The sequence below is a fragment of the Lepidochelys kempii genome, chromosome 1 (genome assembly GCF_965140265.1).
Source record: "Lepidochelys kempii isolate rLepKem1 chromosome 1, rLepKem1.hap2, whole genome shotgun sequence".
NCBI classification, from domain to species: domain Eukaryota; kingdom Metazoa; phylum Chordata; order Testudines; family Cheloniidae; genus Lepidochelys; species Lepidochelys kempii.
Genome location: NC_133256.1, coordinates 250,622,625 through 250,644,663, shown reverse-complemented (window position 1 = coordinate 250,644,663; position 22,039 = coordinate 250,622,625). Strand labels below are relative to the sequence as shown.

The 22,039-nt window shown below is 42.5% G+C and overlaps 1 protein-coding gene across 3 annotated transcripts in view; it reads left to right on the top strand.

Annotated features, from left to right (window-relative positions):
* Positions 1-22,039, top strand: part of C1H12orf42 (chromosome 1 C12orf42 homolog) — a 250,855-nt gene that overhangs the window by 143,651 nt on the left and 85,165 nt on the right. For all 3 annotated transcript variants that reach the window (XM_073323530.1, XM_073323517.1, XM_073323524.1), the window contains one exon: positions 14,158-14,308. In XM_073323530.1, the coding sequence (XP_073179631.1) occupies positions 14,158-14,308 (151 nt within the window). The remainder of the gene's footprint in view (positions 1-14,157; positions 14,309-22,039) is intronic.

Genomic DNA, 22,039 nt, shown 5'->3' with positions numbered 1-22,039 from the left:
ATTCCGTAGTGTAGACATACCCTGATAGTCACTTTGCTATGTAGGATAACTTGGCTAACTTAGCATGGACTGAACAGCTTCAGAAAAATGTAACATGCTCTGTTAAGGCTTGCCGGTCTGGCTAGTATATTCGGTATTAACACATCTAGTGTGAATAGCAGTGGGTGCCCTATATATTTGGCATAATTCCTGGAAGACCACCCTCAAAAGCAATACTTCAAGGAATAACCCTGCAGTGCCAGGAAATCTGGTAAACTTCTGCTCTAATGTCACTGTGGTGGCTTTGCTGGCATTTTGAATGCAGCCCACTTCTATTACTAATATGTTTTGGACTGCAACTGTGTGCTCACCTCTCCCCCTCATTCCCCCCCCCCAACTGAAAATTTTGCTTTCCTATTGTGCTCAGGAGACTCATGCTTTTGGCAGAGATCATCCTTCATGGAGGTAATGCATCAGGAAACACAGCCAAAGCTAAAACATACTAACTGGAATATTAATGTTGCTCTATTGCAAGGTCTCCCTTTTGAACATCAGGGCCACATTTTTGCATATGCCTGGAGGCAGGCTGATTTTCCATTCACGTGTTGCAAAATGACTGCACTGATATACTGCTTAAACGTCATCATGAGTCGATGGGCCTCGTGTGGATGATGATTTGTTCAGGTTCTCCTGCTGTTACCCCAGCCCTGGTGTAGCGCTACTTGTGAGAGCAATGGGTGGAGACATTAATGTAGGCTGGTTGCCAATGTTTTTTCCTCATGTCATTCAGCACTAGCCAGAGGTCCTGATTCACCACTGCATGACTCCATTTTTATGATGCTGTAATTCTGCTGCATTACATTGATATACAACAGGGGTAATGAACTGGTGAATCAGGCCTAGAACTGGACCCAGAAACTCAACAGCAAAAAACCAAAATAATAATAATAAAAAGGAGCTTGTAGGTGTTTGTTATATTGTATATGTGGCTATTTTCCTTTGATCTATCAGGTTTCCTTACACTCCACTATTACATGTTCAGATACCCTAATTTTCCTATTGTCTACTCAATGGCAAAACTACTTAATAGAAACCAGCCTTAATGCTTGTGACTTAGAAGCTTCACTCAGTAGCAACAAAAGCAGAACAAATATATAGAGCTTTGTGTATCTGGTTGCTTGGGCAAGTCGCCTTGCTTAGCAAATGCAAAGATATTAAATTTCTATTCAGATGATTAAAAAGAGCTTCTTCATGTTTTACCGCATGACCTGTTCTGTTTACGGTGCATTAGGTGTTTACTATAGTGATAGAAAATGGCACCTTCCCCATCTCTCTCTCGTCTTTTTTACAACAGATGTTCCTTCAGAAGGACTTGCTGATCACCTGTGTCTTTCTTTGCACCTGACTAAGAAGCTTTTTGAAAATACATTATGCATGTTTGGTTTGGTTTTTTTTTAAAAGTGTAGCCTATAAAGTTAACAGCTGGTGTCACATTGCTCAAATTGCACCTTATTTTTCTTATATTAGATTGAAACAGTATGCTATGTCAGCAGAGCCCATAACAAACAGCTTTCATGCCTCTCTTTTGTGTTTTATTCATTCATGATGTACACACCTAACAAGCACTCTTAAAGGGACCTCTGTAAATTAGCTACATTAAAGATTAAAAACATTAAGGGATTCATTTTCAGGGGGTTAAAAGTCGACTTAATTGCATTTAATTCACGGGGTAAATCTTTATTAGCACAGCTAACGGTAGGAGTGAAATAAGAGACTGTTTTCCAGGAGAGAAATATGTTTAACCGTGTGAAGGGCTGGTTAGACCATTGCCTTCTACTGGATGGAATCAAAACTGTCCACTCTGCGTCATAGGTTCAGTTCTGCCAACAGTGATTCTCCTTAAGCTTGAGTTGTAGATGCCTGTTATTTTGGAGCATGACCGAGTCTTCTTCCTGCTGTCACTGTGAATATCTGAGCTGTATTTGTATGCATCATAGTGACACAGCTGGGAGGTCCTTAGGTGACGGGTCCTTTTCCCATCCTTAGGATTGGGTATTTTGATCCCAATCCTGTATTCCTTGTGAAGTCAAATGGAAGCTTACAGTGTGCAAGGTACAAAGGAGGAGGCTATTTGTGCAGTGTAGTAGATACGATAAAACATAGTATTTCTCTGAAAATTAGTCTTACTATCCAGCAGTTCACACTAAGGAAAGTCTGGATTTTGTTTTGTCAAATTTTTATGATCAAACTGAAAAAAAAATCACAAAAAGTATGGGTGTGCCATAACACTCATTTGTTTTTATTTACTCAGCACCTTAATAATTATTATTTATATTATAGTAGTGCCTAGAAGCTCCAACTGGGAGCAGGGTCTTCTTGAACTATTCACTTGTACAAACATAGTGAGAGACAGTCCCTGCCACAGAGAGGTTACATTCTAAATGGCCAAGACAGACAAAAAGTGGGAGAAAGGAAGTAGTATGATTAGCTGGGAATGGAGAGCTTATGTGATTCCCTTAAGGGGATCCAGAAAGTCTATGCCAGAGTCTGAGAACTGAACCCAGCTCTCATGAGTCCCTATCATGTGCCTTAACCACAAGGCTGCCCTTCCTCCATTGGTACACTTTGTAGTATAGAATTATTTTCACTCTGTAATCGGAGCCCATTAAGTTGTGTTTCAGGTTTTCATAATGAAATCTGACCAATAGCTCTAAACAACAAATCTTCCAGGGTCAAAATTCCTACATTAAAAGATAAGAACTGTGGCTGTGTTGTTGAAAGAAGTCACATCAGTTTTCACACTATCTCCCAGAGCGCTACAGCAGAATGGTCTTAGGGTTCTGGCTAAATGTTACCCAGCCACCTGCAAAATGCCCCTCTAAAGCCCTCTCAAAAGAGCTTGTGCTCTCAGTATCTAGGAGACAGAGCAATCTGGAAGAAACCGAGTGGCTGCAGCTCAATCCAAACTAGACCCAGGTCACGTTGATAGGAAGGGGAATACATCCTACTGAACTGGAGGGGACTGAGACTGTTCCTCTGTGGAGAGGATATGCCTACTCTTTGGCTGAGATGTTTAAAATATTGTGTTCTTCCTGGAACCTTTACTGATCCTAAATTCCCAGGCAGCAGTGGTAGCCTTGATGGATTTTTGCCATTTTGGACTGGGTATAATTTTTAAGGAAATGTAAAAAGACTGAAGAATAGAGCTGATTGGAAATTTTCCATCTGAATCATTTTCACTGAAAAATTCAGTTTCTGCTGAATTCAAATTTTCTGCAGGAAGATTTTCATTTTGTCAGAAAGTTTCCATTTTCTGTCAGGAAAAATGAAACAAGATTTTGTTAAACTGACCTGAAATATTTCATTTCAAGTCAGATCAACATTAAACTGCATTTTCCTGTGGGTATAGGAGCTATAGTTCAGATGCTTGATTCCCCCATTCTCACCTATGGACTGGGCTACCTGGGTGAACTACATCTCCCATAATGCAACACAATCTCTCCTCTGACTGAGCAGCATGGTGCATCATGGGAGTCACATGGCTCCTTTCTTGTTCTCTCTCTTTTTCCCGCCTGATATGTGCCCTAGGGGGAAAGGTAGAGATGTTTCTCTAGGGGGAGACCCATCATTTGTGTGGCTGAATGCTTGGCCACTTCCTCCGGCATCACCCACGATAAGATAGGTTGCATTTTAGAGGAGTTAGTGGTGTGAATGCAGTTGTGCTTCCTCTGCCTGTAGAGATCACTCATGAAGGACTTCATCACCACTTTGGCCTTGGCTGGCATGCATACCTTGTCATGGTACAATGGCTGCAGCATATTTGAAACATACAGGGAATGGGAACGCTTCTTCCTCTGGATGCTCCTCAGCCACTCCAATGCAAGTCTCACCTAATACCCATGTGGCTCATCTGACCAATCACAACTAATTTACACCTCTCAAATAACCAATATTGAATATCAAATACTTGCAGAGAAAAATTCAATTTGCAAAAATATGTCATTGAATATCAAATAAATTCAAGGGACTTGCAAGCTGCTTGATGATTTTCCATCAACAGAAAAAGTGGCTACATTCATTGGATAAATTATGCATTGCAATACATTAATCCACCTCTGGTAGCGACCACATAAAAATGGAAGTCTGTATTGTAATGTAACCTTAACTCTAGCTTTCTCTATAAAGCTTTAGTAAAGAAATTTGACTCTGGAGTTTTACTTTAGGGATTTTTCTGCTACGTTTTTGTGTCCACATCTCTATCTATGCACCTTCCATACAATTGTGTCCTTTGGAACAATGCAGATCACAAAGCCCAGCATGAAGTATGGGAGAACTGGGCACAAAAATCATTCTCAGATGAGGGGCTGTAACTGTGGGACACACTTCCAGAGGGGAATAGGCAGATCCAGATTCTGAGCACCTTTAGCAAGTTACTGCTGAATGTTCCTATTAGATAAAGGTTTTCCGCGAGAATGACATTCAACCTTTCTTCCCCTCCCCTAGTGAAAAGAAACCCAGACAAAAACAAACAAAAATACCCAAAGGAGAGCTTTCTGTAACTCAAAAAGGAGAAGACAACCCACAGACTCCATGAAGCTGATTAAGGATTTTGCTAATGTCAATCAATTTTATGTTGAATATGCTCAGATACCACGGTGATAGGCAACAGTACATCCCCCACCCCCCCGAAAAAAATAGATAATGTAGCACACTAGGGAGCAGTAAAGTGAGCACAATAGCAGTGTACTGCAAATCAAAACCAGCGTCTGTCTATCCAGCAGTAACTCAAGAGGTAAATGTACACATAAATGCAGTGGGTCTTATGTGAAAATGCAATCATGCAGAAATTGCACTTGGTGGCACTTAAAAAATGTTTACCAAAAAACTAAAAGCCTAAGGGAATGAAGGCCTCACACTAAAGTTCCTTCAGAATTTTTTTTAAAAATAAAGTTAAAATCTGTAAAAATAAGAATTTGTTTGTGTGGATGCTGGAGTTGTGAAAGAGGACATTTGGTCATTGCTGTAAAAAAAACTAGAAAGCAATTACTTCATGAGCTTAGCCTATCATTTTAGAAAATAAATATTTACTTTAGTAAGTCTTTTATGGCAGACCAGAGAGTTCTGGGTTTTTAGTTTCTCAGGCTCCCAGCAACCTCCTCATTTTAAAGTGCATATGAAACATTAATCTTTCATCAGGATTGCATAAAGTCGTTTTTTTTAATTTGCATTAGGAGATTTTTGTCAACATGACATGTTTAATTTGGCTTTCTAATGGAAATTATGCCAGGTTTGTATTGTCTGCCTGGAATATCCTCACAATGATTAGGACTTGCAAGTGGTGGGGAGGGAGAAAAAGTCTCATATAAGAAGTGACACTTACCTATGTGGGGAAATGAATGGGGTCCCCAAATCTCTGCATAGGAAGGATCTCTCTCTCTCTGTCGCTATCCTGCAAGAAATCTGGGAAGTCATCTCCATGTCACCTTCCTCCAGATCCTGTGAAGGCTGCTTTGCTGGTCTGAGGACCCATGTGTAGGAAGAGGGCCAGGCAGGGGAGGAGTAGGTAATCCAGGGTAGGCCAGGAGGTTTGACAACATCCCCCTTGTGGCCAGGAAAGGTAACCAGTCTGGGTCCTTCATGTAGAGCACTGCCTGTGGCAGGGATATACCTTTGATGGGGTTTCAGGGGCAGCTGCAGCCAGAGGAGTCCTGTTAACACAGACTTATTGAAGCTTATTACAAAGGCCAGAGTTGTCAAAGCCATAGAGCCGATGTGGAGGCACAGGCCCTCTGGGATCTGAAGGGCTTTGGTGGTCCCACAAGTTAGAGAGTTAAAGATTATAACTAGCTATATAGGGCCACATCCTCAGGGTGAATTGGTACAGCTCCATTGATTTCAGCAAAGGTCCACTGATTTGCCCCATCAGGGGATCTGGCCCATTATTAAACAGACTGTAATTAGCCTATGCAGTGTTGTCATAGCATTTCGGTCCCAGGATATTAGAGCAACAAGGCAGGTGAGGTAATATCTTTTATTGGACCTACTTCTGTTAGTGAGAGAGACACCACACAGAGCTCTTCCCCAGGTCTGAGAAAGGTACTCTGAGTACAGAAGTTGGTCCAATAAATAGCCTGCAATTTACTTTGATTGTCACTTGTTTACCCAGTGAGGATCAATGAGCTGAGAGCTGTGTGTTTGAATTTGAAAGTGAAAGACTATTTGGCTGTGTTTGCTTCTACAAACAATTGAGCACTCAAGCTTTCCTAGCTCAAAAACACATAAAAAGCAAAATTTTAGCTCAAAGATTCACTAAAAGGAAAATCTGAATTGTGAATTTGAATGTAAAATTTGAAAATTCTAGCTGCATTCGCTATTGATGTAAGCTATCGGGATTTGTTTCTATTCCCTCCTGATGTAATTGTGCAACTAATGAATAGTGTGCAAACTTGTCCTAACCCAAAACCTTATATAGTCAATGGGAGCCTTTCCATTGACTTAAATGGGCTTTGGATTAGGCCATTGAAAACTGCAACTGGTACAAGTGAATATAAAATTCAAAGTTTATGCTCACTACTTAAGGTTTGTTAGTTACAGTGCAAATTGTGAGGTGTATATTTAATTGTAATGTCAAAATTTGAGTGCTTTACAAATCAGGAAACATTTGATGAAGACATTTGTGAATAATTTTGAATAATTAATACATCTGGTAGTTTCACAATCTGTCTGCAGACAGTATAGACAGAAGGAAAGATGATATTCATCAAATAGATTGTTAGTTACAAATTATTCAGTCCTAGATGGTGCCAGCTGTTGTTTAATGCTTTTATTTAATAAATGGAAAATACAGGAGCCCTCCGGTGGTCAAAACAATACCTCTAAATGCTAATACATATTATAACCATAGATTTTGCAGTTTAGTTGATAGAAAGTCTGCTTCTTATTACAAAGAAGTCAGTTTCAAACTTTTTAAGGGTATTTTTTAAATTCATATTTCTGTTATTGTTCCCACCAGTGTAACTATACACAGAGAGAGAGTTATGAAATGTCTACATTAAAAATATATATATAAACTCAGGAATCCATATCTGAGCCAAAAAAAAAAACATGAAAAAGGCTAAGTTAGAAAAAGAAGAGCTCTGAGGCCTTATTCACCATTGTCCTGCATCATGTGTCATCACTTACCCCAATTCAGAATAAGTGCAACATGAGTGTAAAATGCTACTGAATCAGAATGGTGAGCATTTTCTGTGTTTGCACATTGCCTAGCACAATGTGGTCCTGACTACAGCTTCTGGGCACTACAGTGATACAAATAAATAATATTTTTACATCCACTTTATAGTGCTGCAAATGACTATACCAGGTGCAGAGCAACAGTGAATTGGGACTTCAATGTCTTTCTTAGCCCTGGTCTACACTAGGACTTTAGGTCGAATTTAGCAGCGTTAAATCGATGTAAACCTGCACCCGTCCACACAATGAAGCCCTTTATTTCGACTTAAAGGGCTCTTAAAATCGATTTCCTTACTCCACCCCTGACAAGTGGATTAGCACTTAAATCGACGTTGCCGGCTCGAATTTGGGGTACTGTGGACACAATTCGATGGTATTGGCCTCCGGGAGCTATCCCAGAGTGCTCCATTATGACTGCTCTGGACAGCACTCTCAACTCAGATGCACTGGCCAGGTAGACAGGAAAAGAACTGCGAACTTTTGAATCTCATTTCCTGTTTGGCCAGCGTGGCAAGCTGCAGGTGACCATGCAGAGCTCATCAGCACAGGTGACCATGATGGAGTCCCAGAATCGCAAAAGAGCTCCAGCATGGACCGAACGGGAGGTACGGGATCTGATCGCTGTTTGGGGAGAGGAATCCGTGCTATCAGAACTCCGTTCCAGTTTTCGAAATGCCAAAACCTTTGTCAAAATCTCCCAGGGCATGAAGGACAGAGGCCATAACAGGGACCCGAAGCAGTGCCGCGTGAAACTGAAGGAGCTGAGGCAAGCCTACCAGAAAACCAGAGAGGCGAACAGCCGCTCTGGGTCAGAGCCCCAAACATGCCACTTCTATGATGAGCTGCATGCCATTTTAGGGGGTTCAGCCACCACTACCCCAGCCGTGTTGTTTGACTCCTTCAATGGAGATGGAGGCAATACGGAAGCAGGTTTGGGGACGAAGAAGATTATGATGATGAGGAGGTTGTAGATAGCTCACAGCAAGCAAGCGGAGAAACCGGTTTTCCCGACAGCCAGGAACTGTTTCTCACCCTAGACCTGGAGCCAGTACCCCCCGAACCCACCCAAGGCTGCCTCCTGGACCCAGCAGGCGGAGAAGGGACCTCTGGTGAGTGTACCTTTTAAAATACTATACATGATTTAAAAGCAAGCATGTGAAAGGATTACTTTGCCCTGGCATTTGCGGTTCTCCTAGATGTAGTCCTAAAGCCTTTGCAAAAGGTTTCTGGGGAGGGCAGCCTTATTGCGTCCTTCATGGTAGGACACTTTACCACTCCAGGCCAGTAACACATACTCGGGAATCATTGTAGAACAAAGCATTGCAGTGTATGTTTGCTGGCATTCAAACAACATCCGTTCTTTATCTCTCTGTGTTATCCTCAGGAGAGTGAGATATAATTCATGGTCACCTGGTTGAAATAGAGTGCTTTTCTTCAGGGGACACTCAGAGGAGCCCATTCCTGCTGGGCTGTTTGCCTGTGGCTAAACAGAAATGTTCCCCGCTGTTAGCCACAGGGAGGGGGGAAGGTTGAGGGGGTAGTCACGCGGTGGGAGGAGGCAAAATGCGACCTTGTAACGAAAGCACATGTGCTATGTATGTAATGTTAACAGCAAGGTTTACCCTGAAAGAGTGTAGCCACTGTTTTATAAAATGTGTCTTTTTAAATACTGCTGTCCCTTTTTTTTTCTACACCAGCTAAATGTGTTTCAATGATCACAGGATCTTCTCCTTCCCAGAGGCTATTGAAACTTAGAAAGAAAAAAAAACGCACTCGCGATGAAATGTTCTCCGAGCTCATACTGTCCTCCCACACTGACAGAGCACAGACGAATGCGTGGAGGCAAATAATGTCAGAGTGCAGGAAAGCACAAAATGACCGGGAGGAGAGGTGGCGGGCTGAAGAGAGTAAGTGGCGGGCTGAAGAGAGTAAGTGGCGGGCTGAAGACAGGGCTGAAGCTCAAATGTGGCGGCAGTGTGATGAGAGGAGGCAGGATTCAATGCTGAGGCTGCTGCAGGACCAAACCAGTATGCTCCAGTGTATGGTTGAGCTGCAGCAAAGGCAGCTGGAGCACAGACTGCCACTGCAGCCCCTCTGTAACCAACCACCCTCCTCCCCAAGTTCCATAGCCTCCACACCCAGACACCCAAGAACGTGGTGGGGGGGCCTCCGGCCAACCAGCCACTCCACCACAGAGGATTGCCCAAAAAAAAGAAGGCTGTCATTCAATAAATTTTAAAGTTGTAAACTTTTAAAGTGCTGTGCTTAAAGTGCTGTGTGGCATTTTCCTTCCCTCCTCCACCACCCCTCCTGGGCTACCTTGGTAGTCATCCCCCTATTTGTGTGATGAATGAATAAAGAATGCATGAATGTGAAGCAACAATGACTTTACTGCCTCTGCAAGCGGTGATTGAAGGGAGGAGGGGCGGGTGGTTAGCTTACAGGGAAGTAGAGTGAACCAAGGGGCGGGGGGTTTCATCAAGGAGAAACAAACAGAACTTTCACACCGTAGCCTGGCCAGTCATGAAACTTGTTTTCAAAGCTTCTCTGATGCGTACCGCGCCCTCCTGTGCTCTTCTAACCGCCCTGGTGTCTGGCTGCGCGTAACCAGCAGCCAGGCGATTTGCTTCAACCTCCCACCCCGCCATAAACGTCTCCCCCTTACTCTCACAGATATTGTGGAGCACACAGCAAGCAGTAATAACAGTGGGAATATTGGTTTCGCTGAGGTCTAAGCGAGTCAGTAAACTGCACCAGTGCGCCTTTAAACGTCCAAATGCACATTCTACCACCATTCTGCACTTGCTCAGCCTGTAGTTGAACAGCTCCTGACTACTGTCCAGGCTGCCTGTGTACGGCTTCATGAGCCATGGCATTAAGGGGTAGGCTGGGTCCCCAAGGATACATATAGGCATTTCAACATCCCCAACAGTTATTTTCTGGTCTGAGAATGAAGTCCCTTCCTGCAGCTTTTGAAACAGACCAGAGTTCCTGAAGATGCGAGCATCATGCACCTTTCCCGGCCATCCCACGTTGATGTTGGTGAAACGTCCCTTGTGATCCACCAGAGCTTGCAGCACTATCGAAAAGTACCCCTTGCGGTTTATGTACTCGCCGGCTTGGTGCTCTGGTGCCAAGATAGGGATATGGGTTCTGTCTATAGCCCCACCACAGTTAGGGAATCCCATTGCAGCAAAGCCATCCACTATGACCTGCACATTTCCCAGGGTCACTACCCTTGATCAGCAGATCTTTGATTGCGTGGGCTACTTGCATCACAGCAGCCCCCGCAGTAGATTTGCCCACTCCAAATTGATTCCCAACTGACTGGTAGCTGTCTGGCGTTGCAAGCTTCCACAGGGCTATCGCCACTCGCTTCTCAACTGTGAGGGCTGCTCTCATCTTGGTATTCATGCGCCTCAGGGCAGGTTAAAGCAAGTCACAAAGTTCCATGAAAGTGCCCTTACGCATGCGAAAGTTTCGCAGCCACTGGGAATCGTCCCAGACCTCCAACACTATGCGGTCCCACCAGTCTGTGCTTGTTTCCCGAGCCCAGAATCGGCGTTCCACAGCATGAACCTGCCCCATTAGCACCATGATGCATGCATTGGCAGGGCCCATGCTTTCAGAGAAATCTGTGTCCATGTCCTGATCACTCACGTGACCGCACTGACGTCGCCTCCTCGCCCGGTATCGCTCTGCCAGGTTCTGGTGCTGCATATACTGCTGGAAAATGCGCGTGGTGTTTAATGTGCTCCTAATTGCCAAAGTGAGCTGAGTGGCCTCCATGCTTGCCTTGGTATGGCATCCACAGAGAAAAAAGGCGCGGAACGATTGTCTGCTGTTGCTCTGACAGAGGGAGGGGCGACTGACGACATGGCTTACAGGGTTGGCTTCAGGAAGCTAAAATCAACAAAGGGGGTGGCTTTACATCAAGGAGTATTTCAGGCAGGACTTCACGGAGGGTTCCAATAAGAAATGGTGCACCTAAGTTATCGTTCTTATTGGAACAAGGAGGTTAGCCTGGCCTCTGATTGATACATGGCTAGATTTACCTCGGTGCACCTTCTCTGTGAGTGACTGCAGTGTGACCTAGAGGAATGAGTCCCCTAGACAGGGGAGGAGGCAAATGAGTACAAAACAAATCTGGTCTATTTCTTGTTTTGACCCACTCCATCTATCTTTTACATCTTTGGCTGGCAGCAGATGGTGCAGAAGGACTGCATGCCATCCACATCTCATGGCTGCTCGGCAGAAGATGGTACAGTACGACTGCTTGCCATCCTCATCTCTTGCCTGCCTGGCAGAAGATGGTACAATACGACTGCTAGCAGTCCGTATCGCCTGCCCGCTCACCATAAGACGGTTCAATAGGACTGACTGCAGGACTAAAGAGAATGACCTGGTCAAGTCACTCCAAATTTAGTCCCTGTGCCCATGTCTGCACAGGCGCTCCCAGCCGACGTGGCCAGGAGCACCTCGGACACGACGAGGACGGCTACCAGTCGTACTGCACCGTCTGCTGCCAGAAGGCAATGGGTTGCTGCTACTGTGTAGCAATGCCATACCACGTCTTCCAGCACCCAGGAGACATACGGTGACAGTTAGCTGAGCGGGCTCCATGCTTGCCGTGGTATGACGTCTGCACAGGTAACTCAGGAAAAAAGGCGCGAAACGATTGTCTGCCCTTGCTTTCACGGAGGGAGGGAGTGAACGGGGGCCTGACGATATGTACCCAGAACCACCCGCGACAATGTTTTAGCCCCATCAGGCATTGGGATCTCAACCCAGAATTCCAATGGGCAGCGGAGACTGCGGGAACTGTGGGATAGCTACCCACAGTGCAACGCTCCGGAAGTCGACTCTAGCCTCGGTACTGTGGAAGCGCTCCGCCGAGTTAATGCACTTAATGCACTTAGAGCATTTTCTGTGGGGACACACACACTCGAATATATAAAACCAATTTCTAAAAAACCGACTTCTATAAATTCGACCTTATTCCGTAGTGTAGACATACCCTTTTAGGTGTAAAAGGTTGAGCTAACTCTCTGAGCATGTGGGTGTTTTTCTTGTAAGTATTTAAGAATGAGTTTTTACTGTTTCCTCTCAATTACAGCGATATTTTATAAACAACAAAAAACACTTCAACCAAATAAACTTGTAATAGCTACAAAACCAGCCACTTTTAAAATGGGTTTGCTATTTATACGCTCAATTAACAAGAAGTAATTAAGGCCAGCTTGGTTTCCAAGTTCAGAGTTCTTGTGGTGAGGATTTATGGGGAAACTATGTTAGGGTAAGTTGTAGCTTTTTTTTTCTTCCAATTTGACCATTTCAATAGTTAACACCCTTCCTATGTGGCTACTTTTTATCAATATTATGGTCCCGAACCTCAGGAGTAGAGTAGAGCTCTACTCAGCGCATCTGAGTATATGGGGAGGGATAAAAGTGGATGTAAACCATCTTGGTGATCCCTGACCCATGGGGCTGTTTTGGTCAACAGAGTACACCAATTCAACCTCTGTTTGGGCCTGCTCTGATTTACATGGGTTTGTAACAGCCTGTGACAGAGTTGGGCCACATGGCTACAGGAGAGTGATAGAAGACAGATATATTAGCCCCAGGTTAAGTAGGTCCCTTTTCCCTGGGTAAGGTCACAGGGAAGGTTCCAGAACAATCAGGAACCTTCTGGAGACAATTAAGACAGACAGGCTGATTAGAATACCTGCAGCCAATCAAGGAACTGCTAGAATCAATTAATGCAGGCTAATCAGGGCACCTGGGTTTAAAAAGAAGCTCACTTCAGTTTGTGGTGTGCGTGTGAGGAGCTGGGAGCAAGAGGCACTAGGAGCTGAGAGTGAGAACATGGACTTTTGGAGGACTGAGGTGTACAAACATTATCAGACACCGGGAGGAAGGTCCTATGGTGAGAATAAAGAAGGTGTTGGGAGGAGGCCATGGGGAAGTAGCCCAGGGAGTTGTAGCTGTCACACAGCTATTCCAGGAGGCACTTTAGACAGCTGCATTCCACAGGGCCCTGGGCTGGAACCCGGAGTAGAGGGCGGGCCCGGGTTCCCCCCAATCCTCCCAACTCCTGGTCAGACACATGAGGCATTGACCTAGACTGTGGATTCACAAAAAACGGCCAAACTGAGGGCTGCCATGAAGCTCCAAGGCGAACAAATCCACCAATAAGTGCAAGACCCACCAAAGTAGAGGAGGAACTTTGTCACACAGCCCCACTTTGAAAATCTTGGCCTTGATTCTTACCTTCTAAACTAATTGGCCTATCCAACTGTCTGTCTGCTTACACATTCCTAGAGCTCAGTCCTGCATTGTGCTGATCACTCTGGCCTCACTCCAACAAAGTGAGTGCTTAACTTAAAGCACGTGTATAGCTCCATTGAAGTCAATACTGCTCATGTGTGTAAGTGCATTGTTGGATTGTGGTCAGAGTGCTCAGAATGATGCAGGATTGAGCCCCTAATGCAGTGGTTCTCAAACTTTTTTTTTCACACAGAAAGCCTCTGAATGCAACCCCGCCACCCCCCTTATAAATTAAAAACACGTTTTTGTATATTTAACACCATTATAAATGCTGGAGGCAAAGCAGGGTTTGGGGTGGAGGCTGACAGCTTATGACTCCCCATGTAATAGCCTCGTGACCTCTGAGGGGTCCTGACCCCTAGTTTGAGAACCCCTGCCCTAATGCAACAAATCACTGTAGTAACTGGGTGGCCTAATGTTTTCTTTGTGAAATGTTCTGTGGCCTTTATTAAGGGTACTATATATATTTCCATTGTGAGTCTGATCTTGCTTTACTGAAGTCAATGGCAAAACTCTCATTCACTTCAATTGTGCAGGATCAGGTCTTATATAGCTTTATATGTTCATGATGGTAACTCAATGATTAAGTTTTCTTTTTGATCATTCTTTTGTTTGCAGACTGTTGGAATGAAATCACCAAATACTCTGAAGAATGAAGAAAATTCTTTATCTACTAGTGAACTACATACAAATACAGACTTGGAAATAAAATCATCTATAGCTGGAGCTTCTTTGGTTGAAGACTGTTGTTTGTTCCCCCAATTAACAGGTATTTCTCCTTAAAAGTGATAACATTCAACATGTTAATGTGCTACTTCTCTGTTCTCAAGGAACATGGAGAGAGGTGATAGTGATTGATCCTTGATGAAGAAATAGTTGAAGGTGTGATGGGATTCCTGGATACGCCAATGCCTTAAAAGGCATGTAATTGAGCATGCTGAGGGAAGCCCTAACAGGGAAATATGCTATTCTGTGCTTGACTGACACGATTTTTTCCTGATATCAGTAGGGTGATCATATTCCCCAAAGTGAAAACGGGACACCTCGTGGGGCTGGCCCGAAGGTCCCCCTCTGGCACAGGACTGGCCAGAGCTGCTGGGCATCACCACTTGCCCAAGCGCTCCGCGCAAGGCTGATCGCCCAAGACACACACCGCTCGCCCTACCCCTGTGCAGAGCTGGCAGCCTGAGCCCCGCCGCCACTGCTCACCCATGCCAACGTCATGGACATCAGAGTATTTTGACAAAACTTGGCATTTGTCCTGTTTGCTTTTGCCCAGATGTTCCTCTGTGCCCGCCTAGGACAGTGGCTCTCTACCTTTTAAGACTACTGTACCCCTTTCAGGAGTCTGATTTGTCTTGTTTACCCCCAAGTTTCACTACTTGCTTTAAAAACTACTTGCTTACAAAATCAGACGTAAAAATACAGAAGTGTCACAGCCACTATTACGGAAAAATTGCTGACTTTCTCATGTTTACCATATAACTATAAAATAAATCAATTGGAATAGAAATATTGTACTTCCAATTCAGTGTATAGCAGGGGTTCTCAAACTTTCAAACTTGGGGTTGGGACCCAGCAGCGGGTCACGAGCTGTGAGCCTCCCCAAACCCTGCACTGTTTCCAGCGTTTATAATAATGTTAAATATAAAAATGTTTTTAATTTATAAGGGGGGTCACACTCAGAGGCTTGCTGCGTGAAAGGGGTCACCAGTACAAAAGTTTGAGAACCACTGGTGTAGTACATAGAGCAGTATAAACAAGTCATTGTATGAAATTTTAGTTTGTACTGACTTCGCTGGGGCTTTTTATGTAGCCTGTTATAAAACTAGGCAAATATCTAGATGAGTAGATGTACCCCCTGGAAGACCTCTGCCTACCCCATACCACTTTCTTAGATCAAGAGCAAATGGGACAAATACCCAGTTTTGCCAAAAAAGACAGGCTGTCTGGGACAGGGTTTAAAAAGGGGACTGTCCCAGCCAAAACAGGATGTATGGTCACCCTAGATATCAGCTAGTGACAACTGTTTATGCCAGAAATAGCTTCTACCTTTACCTAGTATTGTTGAGGCGGTTGAGACACATGTTGGGTATGTGTCTTTCCCCAACAAAGGACATTAGCTAGCGAGGGAAGAGGATTAAGAAACTAAAGCCACCAAAGGCATGAAGCTCTCTGATGGATGGTGACTAACGCCCTGCTAAGTAAATACCATAGATTGATTCTTGCTCTTGGTTATGTGGGTTTAAATCAGGAGTAAATCAATTGGAATCAATGGAATTACATTAGTGGTATATTTTAAATTTTTTTAACCTCCATTTCTTAATAAAGTAGGAATTAGAGTTTCTCTCAAGGCTACTGAAATAAAAGCATAGTCAAGTTTTACTGCTTAAACCATCTGATGAATTAAGCATAGTGATCTTCAGGGAGCAGATAACTCATTAGCATTAGGTATCCTCTGAAGGACCAGCACTGGTTGAATCCACATGCCTTGCTTTTGTGGCATAAATGATTTTGATGATGAATAGCTCAGCCTTCTGTGGAACTGAGACCCTGTCAACTTGCAGAGTATGGGAGGGCCAGATTATTTTAATGAACTAATCTATACCTGAGTCAGCTAAAATCAGGAGCAAGAGCTTATCAAACAAAGGGAAATGTGTGGTAAAATTAATATCACTTTATCAAAAAGCAATACTGCTCCAATACTATGGGAAAATCATTATTTTGTATTATTTCATTACAATGTAAATCTTTAGTGTTACTTTACTGTAAGAGATACTTTTCTTTCAGTACTGTTCTAGGTCAGTGGTTCTCAAAGATTTTCTTTTTGCAGACCACTTGAAAATTGCTGAGGGTCTCGGCAGACCACTTAATGATCTTTCCAAATGTTGTTTGTACCATTAGCTAACTATTGTAAAACACTTTGGATAAAAGCACTATATAAAAAAACCCTTAATAATAATTTACTTCTTTTGTTCTACAAATAAAAGCACACAACTCATATTTTAATATCAGTAGCCTTACCTTTCGAATGTGATGGATGTGCCCTCTCTCCCACATCACTGCAGCCCCTGAGCTGGGGCTGGGAAGGAGGGAAGGCATCTCCCCACCACAGCAGCCACAGAGCTGAGGCTGGGAAGGAGGGCCATCTCTCCTTGGCAGCCGCAGCCCTGGAGCTGGGGAAAGTCATCTCTTTCTCTGGTCGCTGCAGCCCTGCATGTCCCAAATCCCCCCCACCCCTTCTTCTCACCCCACTGCCCCCTCCCACCTACCCCCTATTCCCCCCAAGGCCACCACCTCATCTTACATGTGCTTCTTCTCCAGGGTCCAGGCACCTAATTAGTGGAGCCCCGCCTGCACCGCTCCACTAATTAGGTGGGTGGCCCTTCATTCTCTCATGTGCGGCTGCCCAGGTGCGCACCTTAGAGGGAGCTATCCGCGGATCACTTGAATGGAGCTCGTGGACCACTGGTGGTCCACAGACCACAGTTTGAGAACCTCTGTTCTAGGTTATGTAGGACATTTAGGATAATTTTTTCTATCAATTTCAAAATGCAAAAGGAAAATAAATCTAAAATAAAAGGAAAGATTACATTAGTTCACCAACCAAGCAAAGCCCTTTTTTTGTAAGGAACTAAGGGGGCAATTGAGAATTTAGGCCCTGAACCAGTAAAACACTGAAGCACATGCTTGATTTTTAAGTACTTGAGTAGTCTCATTAATTTCAGTGGGACACATGCTTGAAGTTAAACATGTGACATGTGCTTAAGTGCTGTGCTGGATTAGGGCCTTAGGATGCTCTATGGGAAATACTTTTAATAGGGATTGAAGATCTTGATGGAACTGAAAACTGAAACCCTACCCTTCCAGGGGCTGAGCACTCTTGACTTCCTTTGAAGAGTTGAACATACATAGCACCCCCCCCAAGGATTTGGCTCTAACTAAAAGATGTTCCTTGATCAAGTTCAGAGTGACACCAGTCCAGGAGGATGGACAGAAATAGAAGGAATCAGAGTGAATAAATAAATGGTGCAAAGCTTTCCCTTAAGCTTCCCCATTTTATTTATTATTTACTGTGCAGTAATGCCAAATATGTACTCATTGCTATGGAATCATATAGGAAAACAAGGTCCCTGTCTGAAGAACTTATGGTCTAAAGGACAGAAAACAAAAGGTGAGGGAAAAGGGTACAAAATACGGAGTGGTCAGTGTGATGATAGGCCAGACTCTCTCAATAGTTCCATTGTGTTTAATTTTAATATATGATCATATATTTGTTTTATTTATATTATAGAGACTTTGTTTTAGGGCATAGGGGTTGAAGTAGGAGAAAAGAGGGGTGGAAAGGGATTTGTGGGAGCAATTGGGGTGTGGGAGCAGGCAACTGAATTCCACTCTGAATTTCTCTAGCTTCAACTTCCCACTATTGGATCATGTTATACCTGAAGAGCCCATTATTAAATATTTGTTCCCCATATAGGTACTTATAGACTGTAATAAAGTCACCCCTTAACCTTCTATTTGTTAAGTTAAATAGATTGAGCTCTTTAAAGTCTATCACTGTAAGGCATGTTTTCTAATCTTTTAATCATTCTCATGGCTCTTCTGTGAACCCTCTCAAATTTATCAGCATCCTTTCTGAATTGTGGACAGCAGAACCAGACACAGTATTACATAATGGTTAAACCAGTCCCAAATACTGAGGTAAAATAATCTCTCTATTCCTACTTGAGATTCCCCTGTTTATACATCCAAGAGTAACATTAGTTCTATGGGCCACAGAGTCACACTGGGAGCTCATGTTCAGCTGATTATCCTCCATGACCCTAAGACTTTTTCAGAATCACTGCTTCTCGGGACAAAGTCCCCCATCATGTAAGTATGGCCTACATTCTTTGTTCCTAGGAGGTATACGTTTACATTTAGCCATATTAAAACACATGGTGTTTGCTTTGCCCAGTTTCACAAGTGATCCATATTTCGCTATAGAAGTGACTGCTCTTCATTATTTACCACACCCCCAATTTTTGTGTCACCTGTAAACATTGTCAATGTTGATTTTATGTTTTTTTTTCCAGGTCATTGATAAAAATGTTATATAGCCTAAGGCCAAGCACCGATCCCTGTGGGAGCACACTAGAAACACACCCACTCAATGACAAATTCCCCATTTACAATTACATTTTGAAACCTATCAATTAGCCAGTTTTTAAGCCATTTAATGTGTGCCCTGTTAATTATATATTTATATTATATTTACACAGAAGTTTAAGAATATTACATCCACCCTATTCCTTATCAGCCAAATTGGAAATCTCATAAAAATATCATTAGTTTGACAGAATCTATTTTCCATAAAACCCATGCTGATTGGCATTAGTTATATTATCCTTCTTTAATTCTTTATTAATTGAGTCTCATATCAGCCACCCAGTTATTTTGCCTGGGATCAATGTCAGACTGATAAGCCTATAATTACCCTAGTCATCCCATTAATCATTTTTAAATATTGCACATTAGCTTTTTTCCAGTCCTCAGGAACTTCCTATGTGTTCCAACAGTCATTGAAAATCAACATTAGCAGTCCAGCAAGGTCCTCAGCCATCTCTTTTGAAAGTTTTGGATGCAAGCTGTCCAGACCTGCTGATTTAAAAATGTCTAACTTCAGAGCTGCTGTTTTACATCTTTCTGAGATACAAGTAGAATGGAAAGACTTATATGATATGACTAAATCATCTATTTTTCCCAAATACAGAACAGAAATATTTATTGAACACTTCTGCCTTTTCTGCATTATTATTCATAATTCTAATATTTCCATCTTGTAATGGACCAGCACCATTGTTAGGATTCTTTTTGTTCCTAATATACTTTAAAAATTCTTTAATTCTGCGGGCCAGAGATATCTCCTTGTGTCTCTTTGCTTCCCTTATCACTTTTCTACTCTTCTTAGCTTCTGATTTATATTCATTACTGTCAATTTCTCCTTTCTTACTCTTTTTTTTTAAATATATAGCTGCCTTCACTTCCTCTTCAAACAAGGTTATTTTTTTTAACCAATAAGACCTTCTTCCTCAGTTGTGGGATTGTGGCTTTTTGGGCTTCTAGTAAAGTGTTCTTAAACAGTTGACATGTATAACATGTGGAAATATCCCCTTCACAGAATGATACAATCAATTATTTTTGTTAATTGGTTAATGTTTTCCTGTTGCTCTTTGCAATTTATATAATGGACTTGCCTGGAGAGGTAACATTTTTAGTACAACAGAGGAGAACGTTGTTACTGGGATTTGGGTAAAAAGGAGAACATGACAGTTTCCGCCGTCTAGAATCATATGTAGATAGATAGAGATAGATAGATATTTTTAGAATGAACCCGTTCAAATTACTCTGTTCCAACAGACTGCTTAGCTGAGTCTATCTATATAGGAAATATGATCTGGTTTGTCACAAAATCTGTCACTGTGTGTGAATTGAACTGCTAAATTGATTTACAGTGTTTTAGTACAACTACTCCTGGACATCTGGGGTGAGAGTTACTGAACAATTAGTGTAAAAACATCAATGGTATTTTATTTATGAAAGATTTGTGCATGTACTGTAGGTACTGTACTTAGAAGGCACTGTAATTAGTCTGATCCACCCAGGATCATTTATGAGGTGCAGCATTGGGAAAGCCTATTCTCAAAATGATTTTAATAATTGTTTTTTGTAATTAACTTTGCCTGTAAATATTTTGCAGTTAGGACAGTGTTATTTTAAATATACATTTTCAATCATAGGATTTTTATACCATGGACCAAATCTAGAGGTCCCTACTTAGTTCTTGCTAACGTTACTCAATCTTTATTCAGACAAAATTCCCATTATGGTCAATAGAGGGATAAATAAATTCCCATTATAGTCAATAGAGGGGTCAGTTATGACTTAGTCACAAGCGTCTTGTATGGGAGAATACATAATCGATCAAGAAGCAGATTATGACATACTTCCTACATTATCTAGAACATAAAAGTTGCATATTGAGTCAGACCAATGGTCCATCTAGCCCAGTATCCTGTCTTCCAATGGTGGCCAATGTCAGATGCTTCAGAGGGAATGAACAGAACAGGCAATCATAGAGTGATACATCCACTGCCACCCACTCCCAGCTTCTGGCAATCAGAGGTGAGGAGAACCTAGACCATGGGGTTGCATTGCTGATCCTCTTGGCTAATAGCCATGAACTTATTTAATTCTTTTTTGAACCATGTTATAGTTTTGGCTTTCACAACATCCTCTGGCAGTGAGTTCCACAGGTTGACAGTGCATTGTGTGAAGAAGTACTTGCACTGGTTTGTTTTCAGCCTGCTGCCTATCAATTTCATTGGGTGACCCCTGGTTCTTGTGTTATGTGAAGGAGTAATAACACTTATTCACTTTCTTCACACCATTCATGATTTGATAGACCTCTATCATATCCCCTCTTTGTCATCTCCTTTCCAAGATGAAGAATCCCACTCTTTTTAATCTCTCCTCATACCAAAGCTGTTCCATACCCTTAATCATGTTTGTTGCCCTTCTCTGTACCCTTTCCAATTCTAATGTATCTTTTTTGAGATGGGGTGACCAAAACTGAATGAAGTATTCAAGGTGTGGGCATATCATAGATTTATATAGTGGCATTATGATATTTTCTGTCTTATTATCTATCACTCTCCTAATGATTCCTAACATTCTGTTAGCTTTTTTGACTGCCGCTGTATATTGAGCAGATGTTTTCAGAAAACTAGCCACAATGATTCCAAAATTTCTTTCGAGTGGTAACAGTTAATTTAGATCCCATCATTTTGTATTAATAATTGGGATTATGTTTTCCAAATGTGCATTACTTTGCATTTATCAATATTGAATTTCATCTGCCATTTAGTTACTCAGTCACCCAGTTTTATGTGATCCCTTTGTAACTCTTTGCAGTCTGCTTTGTATCTAACTATCTTGAGTAATTGTGTATTATCTACAGATTTTACCACCTCATGGTTTACCCTCTTTTCCAGATCATTTATAAATATGTTAAATAGGACTGGGCCCAGTACAGACCCTTAGGGGACACCACTATTTACCTCTCTCCATTCTGAAAACTGATCATTTATTGCTACCCTTTACTTTCTGTCTTTTAACCAGTTACTGATCCATGAGAAGACTTTCCTTCTTATCCCATGACAGCTTACTTTGCTTAAAAGCCTTTGGTGAAGGTCCTTGTCAGGGTTCCCTCCCCACTCTGAACTTTAGGGTACAGATGTGGGGACCCGCATGAAAGACACCCTAAGCTTATTTCTACCAGCTTAGGTTAAAACTTCTCCAAGGCACAAATTCTCCCTTGTACCTTGGATTAGGTAAATGCTGCCACCACCAAGTGATTTAACAAAGAATCAGGGAAAGGACCACTTGGAGTCCTATTCCCCCAAAGTATGCCCCCAAGCCCTACACTCTCCCTTTCCTGGGGAGGCTTGAGAAGAAA